The following is a 13,302-nucleotide window of genomic DNA, read 5'->3' on the forward strand; positions in this document are numbered from 1 at the left end:
TCTACACTTTGCTTGTGGTGCTGCAAAGGATATTGGGATGCACCGCTCCAATTGCACTAGATTTCCTGGTGTGCTAGTTTCACTGATGCCCCTAAAAATATTGCATTCCCAAGCTACCACTTGAACTACTTGCAAGGCAGGTTGACCTGCCCCGCACCCGCCTGATGCTGCTCTCGACACACGGAAGACCTCTGCCACCGCTGGCGGTTTCAATTCCCTCTCCTCTTTTGAATCAATTTCTTTTAAAATGCGCTTCTCTCAAAGATCTGAAGAAGCACTTTATTTAGTGCTGCGCAGATTGATGGGAGCTAGCCCTGCGTGCTACAGGTTAACATCCGCCACTTTGTTTATTGATCCCTACTCTCTCCCTTGGCAAGAAACGGTTCCTACAGGTTGTCTGAGCCTTCTCAGAAGGTTAAAAATGGTTGTCAAAGCTTAGTAATGTGACTTTGTAGAAAACATTAAATTTGTATCCCAGATCACTAATTCTGTATTTTCACTCTGTTTTCTTTTACAGTGTAGCTCTTGCAATATATTACCACATCAGAAACAGGTACGTTTATGTTGGGAGACCCAATTATTGCCCTGCCCCGTCATTCATTAGTTTCCTCTCGCCCTCTGTTTAATTGCCTATAGTTAATGTGTGCAAGCAATAATACATGGTGTAGGACCACTTCATATGTTACCTCAGCGGCAACAACAGTTCTCCAGGGCTTCAGACAGGGGTCTTTCTTAGCCCTGTCAGCAGACACCAGAGATTGCACCTGGGACCCTCTACCCTGGCCTTTGACACTTGAGATATATATATTTCTAGGCCCCATCAAATTGACTATAATTTGTTTTAAACTGTTTTAAATATTGTATTTTGAAATGGCTGTAGTTCGCCTTGGCACCTTGTGGCAAAGGGCAGGCAAGAAATCTAAATAAATAATAAAGAGGATTAGGCAAATTTACAGAAGGCAAGGTAATCAGTGGCGGCCTGCCACAATGGCTATGCTCTACAATGGCATTAGGCCTCTGAATACCACTTGATGGTAATCACAGGTGGGCAGAGTGTTGCACTCATGTCCAGCTTGTCCCACAGAGATCTGGTCAGCCGCTGTGAGAACAGGGTTATCTTTATTTATACCCTGCCTTTTCCCCCTAATGGGACTCGAGGCAGCTTACAAATTCTCTTGCCAAATGCAAGGTGGTTCTTTTAAAACGGGTATCATAGAATCATAGAATCATAGAGTTGGAAGAGACCACAAGGGCCATCGAGTCCAACCCCCTACCAAGCAGGAAACACCATCAGAGCACTCCTGACATATGGTTGTCAAGCCTCTGCTTAAAGACCTCCAAAGAAGGAGACTCCACCACACTCCTTGGCAGCAAATTCCACTGTCGAACAGCTCTTACTGTCAGGACGTTCTTCCTAATGTTTAGGTGGAATCTTCTTTCTTGTAGTTTGAATCCATTGCTCCGTGTCCGCTTCTTTGGAGCAGCAGAAAACAACCTTTCTCCCTCCTCTATGTGACATCCTTTTATATATTTGAACATGGCTATCATATCACCCCTTAACCTCCTCTTCTCCAGGCTAAACATGCCCAGCTCCCTTAGCCGTTCCTCATAAGGCATCGTTTCCAGGCCTTTGACCATTTTGGTTGCCCTCCTCTGGACACGTTCCAGTTTGTCAGTGTCCTTCTTGAACTGTGGTGCCCAGAACTGGACACAGTACTCCAGGTGAGGTCTGACCAGAGCAGAATACAGTGGCACTATTACTTCTCTTGATCTAGATGCTATACTCCTATTGATGTAGCCCAGAATTGCATTGGCTTTTTTAGCTGCCGCGTCACACTGTTGACTCATATCAAGTTTGTGGTCAACCAAGACTCCTAGATCCTTTTCACATGTATCAGAAGTAATACAAAACACAAGTTAGTGACAAGATTAAAGATTTTATTCTAAACCGCATGCAATATATACATACCAAGCAAGCGCCTCAATCTGCCACTTGGAAGCCCTCAAGAAGTGGTGAAGTGACTCCCCAGGTCGCCTCAGGTTGGACACAACCGTCAGTCCGTGCACAAGCTTCTCTCTAAAACTCTTCCCACAAGCATCCGATTTATAGATAGCTAACCTGTGTGGTTTGCCCGGCTGGCTACATGCAGATTATTCATTATCCACCCTCTCCCAATGCCTCACTTTCTCCAAACAATGTCCAGCATCAAAAAAGGTACCTAGCCCTATCACTTACTTCCAACAGATTAGGACACTAAAGGCTGCTCTCATGCCATCAAAGAACTTAAGAGACAAGGAGAGGGAGAAGGAACAGAGGGCAGTAAGAGGGCAACCGAGTCAGATCATTAACTCCTCGAAAAACGATTTTATCTTCCGGATAGATTGCCCATACACAAATAAGAACTGCTAAAAACATAAGAGAAAATCAATTTTTAAAAAATTAAACATTAATAGGATTAAAACATATATGCATTTATAACATCTATTAAAATCATACCAATAGTTGCAAGAATGGCATGGCACCAGCCATTTTATTAAAAGCAGTGAGTTCCCAAAAGCCTGTCTGAATAAAGCCGTCTTCACCTGCCAGTGGAATGACAGCAAGGAGGGAGCTAGTCTAGCTTCTCTAGGGAGGGAGTTCCAAAGCTTGGGAGCAGCCACCAAAAAGGCCCTCTCACATCCGCATCAAGCCTGCCTATAAGGGTGGTGGAACTCAGAGAAGGGTTTCCCTCAAAGATCGCAAAACCCAGGCATGTCCTGATCCAACAAGCTCGTCTTATGTTTTTAAGATGACAACAACAAAAACAACACTATTGGAAGCTTTTGCTCTGCAACCGTGATATGAATCCTTCCCTACTTGATTATCACCTGGAAGAGCAATGACAGAATAAAAAACGTGTAAATTGGCCATTCCCATATGGCTCTGGGATTCCAAACACTGTAACAACACTATTGGATGCAGCTCTTAAAATAAGGCCAGGTCTCAACTTTCTTCCATCAGATGTTCATTGTCCGCTAAGCTTGCGTAACTCTCTGATGGTGGCTTTTAAGTTTCCTTAGAATTTAGACCAGCTTAGCAAGTTCCTTAGACAGAGAGCAGGAATGTAGGGCAGGTGTAGGGTGGAAGGAGAATATACTCACATCCTGAAGTAGCGGGGCAGCAAAGCCACTAAAATCCCATCTCCTAGAAACTGGAAGTCTTGCCAAAGATTCCCTTTTAATTTCTTGGTGTTTCTGCAGACATAATATTAGTTGGCCCTTAACTAGGGTTGATGGCTTAAAGTCAGGTTTGGGGATTATGCTCCCTTTGCCATTTCTCTCTCCCCTTGCTCTAATTTCCCCCTCTTCCTATACTGATTATCACAAACTTAGGCGTGCTCTAAAAATAGTTTTCAGAACTCTGGAGATGAGCTAGGCATAAGCTTGGGGGCGGATAAGAGCAGCAGCTGCTGCTGGTGGTGGTGGTTTTGTTTTTTAACAACCTAACCAGTAATAATAATTTATAATAATTTATTATTTATACCCCGCCCATCTGGCTGGGCTTCCCCAGCCACTCTGGGTGGCTCCCAACAGAACACTAAAAACAGAATAAAGTGGTACCTTGGGTTACATACGCTTCAGGTTACATATGCTTTAGGTTACAGACTCCGCTAACCCAGAAATAGTGCTTCAGGTTAAGAACTTTCCTTCAGGATGAGAACAGAAATCGAGCTCTGGTGGCGCAGTGAGAGCGGGAGGCCCCATTAGCTAAAGTGGTGCTTCAGGTTAAGAACAGTTTCAGATTATGAACGGACCTCCATAACGAATTAAGTGCTTAACCTGAGGTACTACTGTACAACTTAAAACATTTAAAATTTCCCTAAACAGGGCTGCCTTCAGATGTCTTATAAAAGTCAGATAGTTGTTTGTTTCCTTGACATTTTACGGGAGGGCGCCACTACTGAGAAGGCCCTCTGCCTGGTTCCCTGTAATCTCACAGTGAGGAAACAAACTGCCAGAAGGCCCTCGGAGCTGGACCTCAGTTTCCGGGCTGGACGATGGGGGTGGAGACGCTCCTTCAGGTATACAGGACCAAGGCTGTTTAGGACTTTAAATATCAGCACCAACACTTTGAATTGTGCTCAGAAACATACTGGTAAAAACAGTATTTTTTTTTCAACTGGAAGTTGCTGTGGGGATCTTATTGTGGTTGTCAGTACACAGCACGTTCTCCATGCGCCCTCTGCTGGTTCTTGGGGATATTGTGCTTTGCTCTCAGCTGGCTCAGAGCAAAGGTCCTATCAAGTCCAGCATCCTCTTTGACCCTACAGGCAGCCAGCTAATGCCCATGGGAAGCCCTCAAACAGGGCAGGAAGACAGTAGCCCTCTCCCATTGTTCCATAGCAACAGGTTTTCCATAACAAACTGCCTCTGATCCTGGAAATAGTATATTTATTATTATTATTAATTATTATTATTATCATCATTATTACTCAGTCACTTTTTAATGAAATGGAATCTTAAAATGACTTACAATATAATACAAAAATTAAAACTAATGTAAAGCTAAATCAAAATAAAAGCTGAAAACATGGATATATGTAAAAACCAACCTAACAAATCCCATTCACTAAGAGAGGCCTTTTGCAACAGTTCTATTGTGGAACAATCAGTGACTTAAGACTGGAGCAATTCCACTTCTTCTCTGTATTTCAGCACAGATTCTCCCCCCACAACCTGTAGAATAGGATTTCCCAAACTGTAGTCCATGGGCCACTGGTGGACCATCAGCTTCGTTCAGGCGGTCTGTGAGATGTCTGTAAACAAATCCAATTAAAGCTCGTGCAGAGTACATCACAGTAAATATAGCCATTAGCCGTCATGATTCGTAGCCTGATCCTCTGTGAATTTGACTGATTCTTTTTAAAATCCATCTAAAGTGTTGGTCACCCCTGCATGTAATGACAGGGAATTCTACACATCTATTACGCATTGTGTGAAGTTTCACAAGAACTTAAAACATAAAATAAATGGGAAAGACTTTCACATTATGTTAACAGTTTGAGGTGTGTGTGGTTTTTTTTATTGTCCAAAGCAGTGGCTGCCAGTTAGCTAAGTATGGTGGACCCCTTCTTTTTCAAAACCTAAACCATTGATCCCCTGCTTTTGAAAATTTTGATATCTTTATGGTAGTTTTTGTTATGTGAATGGTGCCACAGACCCCCTGGGTGGGCTGCTCAGGTCCCTCTTGGGGTCCACGGGGCACCAGTTGGGAACAGTAAAACAACCCTCTGTCAACAATATTTACATTTGTGCTTCCGCAACCAAAATTATAAGCACAAGTTTCTGTAATGCTTGTAGTTGTTTCTGTAGAGCAGCCTTCCCCAACTTTGTGCCCTCCCATTGTTGTTGAACTCCAGCTCCCATCATCTTTGACCATTGGCCCTGCTGCTTGGGGCTGATGGAAGTTGTAGTCCAATAACATCTGGATGTTATTCCAGCTATTCTGGAAATTAAGCAATTGATTAATTAACGTGGTAGGGCAATATTTGCATGAGATGAAACTTTATTATTGTCCGCAGCCATGTGGCTCTTTCATATACATTACTGGAGCAGAGAGAGAAGTGATTCCCAGTGTATAGAGTTCTTTCATTTTGCCATAATAATAGTTTCCCACTTCCTCCCCTTTCGCTCTCCATGGCATAACAATTTTGTATTTTTCTTTTCCCCCCTGTTCTCTCTTTCCAGGGACACAGATGGAAGGATGCTCCTAGATATTTTTGATGAAAACCTCCACCCCCTTACGGTAAAGATCATCTGCCTCATTCTTTCATTTGTTTCTTCTTGAGGTGCATTCTACCCACCCCTGTTAATTGCTTCAAAGCCATGGATTGTAGTTTGCTCACCTTTTAAATAATGCTATTCCTGCAGAAATCCGAAGTGCCGCCAGATTATGACAAACATGACCCAGAGCAGAAGCAGATTTACCGCTTTGTGCGGACGCTGTTCAGCGCCGCTCAGCTGACTGCTGAATGTGCCATTGTCACCCTGGTGAGTATGCAAAGCCACCGTGCTGTCCTCTAGGCTGAACCATAACTCATTGGGGAAGGACCATATCTCACTGGTAAAGCATCTGTTCTAGTAGTCCCATCAGCAGATGGAGTCCCAAGTTTGGGAAGTACCGCTACCTCGATTTGCAGTGCTACTGCCTCTTTAGGATTGCCCCAATGCCGCTTCTGGTAGTACACACTATTAGGGCATATTGTAAAACCACATGCCCCATTACAGATGCCCATCCCTACCTTACTGTATGCTTGTGAAACATGGACCACCATCTCCAACTCCTCGAAAGATTCCATCAACGGTGTCTCCAAAAATTTTTACATGTCACTTGGGAAGACAGGTGAACCAATGCCAGTGTACTGGAAGAAGCAAAGATCATGAGCGTCGAAGCAAACTTTGTTGAACGGGTCATGTTGTTCAGACACCTGATTATCATCTTCCAAAGCAACTACTTTATTCTGAACTTAAAAATGGAAAGCTTAATGCTGGTGGTCAACAAAAGAGGTTTAAAGACTCTCTCAAGGCAAATCTAAAAACATGTAGTATAAACACCGACAGCTGGGAAACACTGGCCTGTGAGAGCTCCAGTTGGCAAACAGCCTTTACCAAAGGTGTCATGGGCTTTGAAGACGCTCAAACTCAGGACGAAAGGGAGAAATGTGCTAATAGGAAGGCACGCTTGGCAAATCCACGCCATGATCAACTCCTGCCCAGAAACCAATGTCCCCACTGTGGAAGGATGTGTGGACCCAGAATTGGCCTCCACAGTCACTTATGGACTCACTGTTAAGACTGTGTTCATGGAAGACAATTTTACTCGGGTACGAGCGATCGCCAAAGAAGAAGAACCCCATCTTTAGGCATGAACATGATCAGCATGGCATATCACAATAGTTGATTTTCCCTTGGGGCAGTGAAGTACATTTTTTTTCTTGTAAAGAGATTGAGTGTTGTTGTATGCAGCAAGGCACCTATGATTGTGGTGTTTTTTGGGGTGTGGGTGTGTGTGAATGGGGAGCAAAGTTGTAGCCATTGCTATACAATGGTACCTCTGGTTACGAACTTAATTCGTTCTGAAGGTCCGTACTTAACCCGAAACTGTTCTTAACCTGAGGCGTGCTTTCGCTAATGGGGCCTCCCGCTGCCGCTGCACCCTCAGCAAATGATGTCCATTCTCATCTTGGGGCAAAGTTTGTAACCCAAGGTACTACTTCTGGGTTAGCGGAGTTTGTAACCTGAAGTGTTTGTAACCCGAGGTGTTTGTAACCCGAGGTACCACTGTATACAGTAAGGGAATCTATTTAAAGAGGGCTTAGCCTAGATTATAACTTGGCTGTGCGAAGGGATACTGTTACACTCTGCCCCGGTGATTGATTCATATACAGTAATACACAGGTGGGGGATGGAGTCGTGCAGGCATCCTGTGGATGTTGAAGTCTGGAACTTTTCCATGTTTGTGTGCGGCTGATTGTAAATCATTATAGCTTCAAGCAAAGAATCTTGGACAACTGTCAACAACAGACAGGAGCATTAATAAAAGCTGATGGATGCACAAAGGGCTGCGTGAGTGACTGGCACACATTTGTGGCGGATGCGAAGTGAGGTCTTTTTTTTTATAAAAAAAAGAATTAATCCTGCATACGCGTCTTGCTGGCGCATGCTGGACTATCGAGCAATGTTGATAGCTGAGGGCGAGGGTCACCCACCTAAAAATAAGCCATTATTGCTTAAAGATCAAGCGGGCTATTGCAAAGCTGGACAAGGTTCAGAAAAGGGCAGCCAAAACGATCAAGGGGCTGGAGCTCTCAGGAGCTGAGCTTACACTATTAGGGGCTTTTTCGTTACAAGGGGGCGGGGGGAGGCAAGTAAAGGACTGAGGGCTGATAAAGGCATGTAAGAATATGCACGGTGTGGGAAAACTCACATGCATCCAAGGAAGGTGAACGTTGGAAGGTTCAGCTATTTCTTCACAAAACACATATCTGGAATATGGGATTTGATGCCACGATGGCCACCAGCCTTAAAGACTTTAAAAGAGGATTGGACAAATCCATGAAGGCTAAGGTTATTGATGGCAATCAGCCACAATGGCTCCGTTCTGCCTCCACAGGCAGAGCTCATATAGCTCTGAGTACCAGTTGCTGGGAGCTGCAAGAGCAAAGGTTTTATAGATGCAAAATCTTTGGCTGACCCCATCATAAGGTTTGAAAGTGGATCGTCTGCATGCAAAACCCCTTCTCTGTCTATTGGGCCACTGTGACTCTCTTATCTGATCTCAGCTGCGCTGGATATGTTCCAGGGCCTTTCAATCATGTGGCATAATCATTTAGCAGTGTCACATGTGTGCCAGCTTAAGATGAGGCAGAGCAAAACCCTTGAAGTTGTCTAGCTTAGCTTTCAGTTGTTCATTACTTCATTGGTTGAGCTGCAAAATGTGAATGTTTCTCCTCCTCCTCCTCCTCCTCGCTTAATCAAAACTACTGTGGATTATTATAGTCTCAACATTGCTCTGATTTCTACTGTCTTCCTGTTTTCCATATCTCCCAGTGTGTGGCATCAATGGCTAGAAGATTGCAGCCAGGGAGACCTCAGCAGAGGTCCCTGTACCCTGGACAGCTCCAGGCAGGGCTCACGCTGACTGCTTGGTGGAGACATGTCTCTTCAGCAGCCACTTACACTTGGAATGAGCCTTATATGGGGACCGTGTCTCAGTAGCTACCTGTGCCTTCATGAGAGGTTCCTCTTAATTTAAAGGGCCCCAGCCTTCTTCAGCAGACTGACGTCTGACAGAGAAGGTGAGACTTCAGTTGCACTGGGGCTTCTGAAATGGACTCCTCCAGATCCAAGGAGACCAGTGCATTGTTCTCAGGCCAGAGGATTACTGGCTGCATAGCTCTTCTTGCAAAAGCATTTCCAGTAGGTAAGGAGTTTCTGGGATCTGCTCTGAGGGCAGTTCCCCTTTCAAATAGCCAGGGTCATCCACCCGTGAAGGGGAGCCCAAACTCAGGATGGTCCCAACTGGGTTCAAATCCTGTCACTGGCTGATCACATGTTCTCACCTAACCTGCCTCACAGTGTTGTTGTGAGGATAAAAGGTAACCATGTGCAATCCTGAGCAATTTGCAGGAAGATCAGAGGAAGGAAGGAAGGAAGGAATGTGTGGTTTTTTTTTTTTTTAATGCTCCTTTAAACTGTACCTTCATTTTTGTCCCCTTGGTCAAATAAGATGTGATGGCAGCAATACACAATAACTTTATTTTTTTACTGTAATGTTGATGGTTTCTTCTGTTTTCAGCTTCTTCTTTTGCCTGCTTCTCTTAAACAGGCAAAAACTAAGTGAAGCTAGGGTAGCTCCATTCGTAACCAAAATTAAAAGGAACGCCAATTAAATTTGCAATCAGCGTCTAAATAAATTGTATTTTATTCTATAACAGAATTATAGATAAATGCATTTTATGTTCCTAAAGTAATAAAATGACCTTAGCTCTGTAAAGGGTGCTGAAGAAAGTATTGCCTTTTTTTTAAAAAAAAACACCCATTTCCATTTAAAGCTACACATTTTTAATTATTCATAATTTTCAAAGAATGTACATATCTGTTCTAAAGAAAAGAGAGCTGAACTCTCTTTCCTTCCTCAGCTTATTTGTTGATCATCTTTACAAAATAGTCCTCTGAGGTCAATATGGTTTGGGGATGTCTGATAATTTGGGCATGCTGACGGACTGCTGTGGAGAAGCTATTTCACTGTGCTGTCTTCCTGTAAGGTAAAGGACCCCTGACCATTAGGTCCAGTCGTAGCCGACTCTGGGGTTGCGGTGCTCATCTCGCTTTATTGGCCGAGGGAGCCGGCGTACAGCTTCTGGGTCATGTGGCCAGCATGACTAAGCCGCTTCTGGCAAACCAGAGCAGCGCATGGAAATGCCGTTTACCTTCCCACCGGAGCGGTACCTATTTATCTACTTGCACTTTGACGTGCTTTCGAACTGCTAGGTGGGCAGGAGCTGGGACCAAGCAACGGGAGCTCACCTGGTTGCAGGGATTTGAACCGCCGGCCTTCTGATCAGCAAGTCCTAGGCTCTGTGGTTTAACCCACAGCGCCACCCACGCCTTCCTGTACCTCTCTGCAAACAAGCATATGAAGAAACCTACTTGGCAGACCCAGTAATATGTTTCTTTCCCATCCAAGGAAGTTCCCTCCCCATCCAGACTTGTGGTGGGAAGAAAAATGAGTTTGAGTGTCAGTCTGCAAGGAGGCATTCCATGGAATGGGAGAGGGTTCTTTTCCCCTCACCCAAGGAATTTGGATATGGGACTGCATGGGAGGGGAGAGGATACAGTATTCCTCACCCAAGTTCCCCCCATTCTTGTTCCATACACCGGAATAAATCACTCTAATTGGAATTCCTTAAACTCAACCCTGCTTTACAGAAGGCCAGCTGCTCTAACATCACTAGATTCAGTCTCCAATTGTAAGCTACTTGGATCCATGTTCTTTGCGCAGTTGCTGCTAAATCAAGACCCATTTGCACAGTCGCCCTGCAGCCCTACATCTGGAAAGATGGAAAACATGACCTCGGACTGTATGTACAAGAAGCTGTGCTCCTTGCTTTGAAATTGGGAGACACCTGGCTGGATCCCCCTCTGTGACGAGGCCTGCCAGGAACAGAACGCAAAGAACATTTACTAGCCCTTTCCTTACAGGATTCCAAAACCACATCAAACATATTTCCAAAATCCTGTCAGTGGGAAGAGCCTGTGGGTGGTGCTAGGCCAATAAATCCTGGTTTGAAGAATTAATGATCATTCTGTGTTAGCTTGTGGTTCTCATTTTACAAGCATGAACCCCCAACTCTTCCGAGCATTGTTCTGAGGCTCTCTGTCCTTAGGTTTCTTCATACTGTAAGTGGATTCAAGGCCTGTTGTGTGCTTTGGCTTTTAAATAATAAAATGAATAAATTTTTATTTGTACCCTGCCCTTCCCGGTTCAAAAACCGGGCTCAGGACCGGCTAACAACAAATTTAAAACACTGAATTATAAAAGCAGCATAAAATACAGTATAAAAACATGAATAACAATAAAATTAAAAATTAAAAAATCAATTAGATAATCCCCAGGGCTAGCTGGCTGAATTGGTCCTACTTTGAGACTTATCAACCAGTTTTGTCCAGGGAACTTAGACCTTAACAATGCAGTTGAATTTACTCCACACATTTGCTTTCTTGCACATAACATTTTTAGTTGTGAGCAAGCTTCCTTGCTTGATCTCTCTGCAATAGACCAAAGGGTGACCTGAATCTGCAGCTGCATATTTCTGTGTTGGCATGCGGACAAAAGAGATGTGTCAACCCCTCTTGAGACATTTCACTAATCGCGCTGAAATATTTTTTGTTTTCTTCAGATGTTTCATCTGAGGAGAAATCTCCAGATTTGCCCTGTAGGTAGAATCTGGTGATAGCTTGTTTTAATTATAAAAATGTAAGCACGGTTTTACCCCACCCTTCCTCCCAGGAGCTCAAGGTAGTGCACAGCAGGGCTGGCGCTGCTCAGGACTTCCTCTGCACAGCCTTTTGTCAGATTCAGTGGGATTTGCTGTAGCTACTCAGCTAGGTGAGTTCTTCCTTTGCACTGGAAGGACAGGTCTCCAGCAGGGAAAAACTAAGTGAGGGGCAAATTGCCAGCCCTCCGTGCCTTTAATTAAGTTCTTTCAATTAAAACCTGTTTTAACTCTACAAGAAAAGGCGAGTCATAATTAAGCACAAACTATGTAATTTTTCTCACCGCTTCCAAAGCTGCCAAGAGATTTTGTGTTCTAATAGGTGATGAAAATTAAAATGGGAGGGAAAGACAATTAAATTATGATCCCACATGCATTAAAAGCCTTAATGAACATTAATTGAATGTTATGAATTTTATTTTTCAAATTGCTGACTGAAATGCTTTTGGGGTGTTTTTTTAAACTAAAACACAGATAAATAGCTAGGTTTTTTGTTTTTACTTTTTGAACTACTTTTATCTGCTTATAAGAATATTTCTATACCATCATCTCACAAAATATCAGGGTGGTGTACAGCAATATATATATATCTTCGGTAACAAACAAACAAATCCATATATAACAGGTGGGAGAAAGGCTTGAGATATATGAAATTCTATGTGCATTTACTATACCTGGGAGTTAGGTTTTTTGAACAGAGTTGGGCCTTGCTTTTGAGTGAACAGGTAATCCTGTTAAAATAGTATCTTGGTGTATCCTGTGACTCCGTTGCAATGAGCCAGGAGCAGTAATATAAGCGAGTGGCAACAGCCATGCATTAGAATACCAGCAACACCATTCACTCAACATGCAATGTTGAGCATAGAATAAGTGGAAAGTTAGCTCTGGGGGAAAACATAGAAGTGACTTCTCACTCTGCCTGCCAGAAAACCCTAAGAGGAGCTGTGCAGGATCAGACCAAAGACCCATCTGGCCCAACATTCTATTTTCACTGTGGCCAACTAGATGCCAATGAGAAGCCCATAAGCAGTATTTTTGTTGCCTCAGATGTTTAATAGCTACAAACCACAGCTGACTAAGCTCAATTAGGACATCTTTAAATAAGGTGTTTTTATATGAGGATATTTGATAGTGGAATGCTCACTAGGGCAGTCTGCAATGAAGCATGAAGAACAGGCTCGTGAATACTGCTTTTGGAGTGCAATTTGCTGACGTACATACTGAATTTCCCCCAATAACATTGGTTGAGTTGAGTGGATAGGATTCAGGCCCTGAAGCCTGGAAAAAACACTCCCTGGAGACACTGACTATTGCTTGATTGGAGAAGAAGCTCTATTTCTTGAAACCTCTTTCCTAAGCATCGAACAGCAAACACACACACACGCACACAAACACACTAATGGAAACAGTCATTAGGTGTATACACCTTGCATTCTAGCAACCTTGGCCAAGAGGCAGTTACTATTAGATAACACAAAGATGGGTGTGAAGTGGGTGTGTAAATAATAACACACATATTTCTGAAGTGGAGGATGATGTATACTGCAAGAACACCTGGAATTACTTGCTTTGCACTAGAACCGGTAGAAATATTGCTTCTTCTGATACAGGATATAATGTTTTAATTGAGTGCATCTGATGTTGCCAGTTGTAGAGGCCAAGGCAGATTTGACAGTGATGATTGTTTTATTTTTTATATATATATAGAAATCATTTTAATTTGATTTTTCAAGTAAAGATTTATAGCAAAACCAATTACATTTCC

The 13,302-nt window shown here is 43.3% G+C and overlaps 1 protein-coding gene across 1 annotated transcript in view; it reads left to right on the plus strand.

Moving 5' to 3' along the window:
• CCNY (cyclin Y) overlaps window positions 1-13,302 on the plus strand; it is a 108,249-nt gene that overhangs the window by 86,129 nt on the left and 8,818 nt on the right. Inside the window, exons 5-7 of the mRNA XM_082192591.1 lie at window positions 518-553; window positions 5,728-5,785; window positions 5,911-6,030. Of these exons, the coding sequence (XP_082048717.1) occupies window positions 518-553; window positions 5,728-5,785; window positions 5,911-6,030 (214 nt within the window). The remainder of the gene's footprint in view (window positions 1-517; window positions 554-5,727; window positions 5,786-5,910; window positions 6,031-13,302) is intronic.

Source organism: Podarcis vaucheri (assembly GCF_965113315.1).
Source record: "Podarcis vaucheri genome assembly, chromosome: 12".
Classification (NCBI taxonomy): domain Eukaryota; kingdom Metazoa; phylum Chordata; class Lepidosauria; order Squamata; family Lacertidae; genus Podarcis; species Podarcis vaucheri.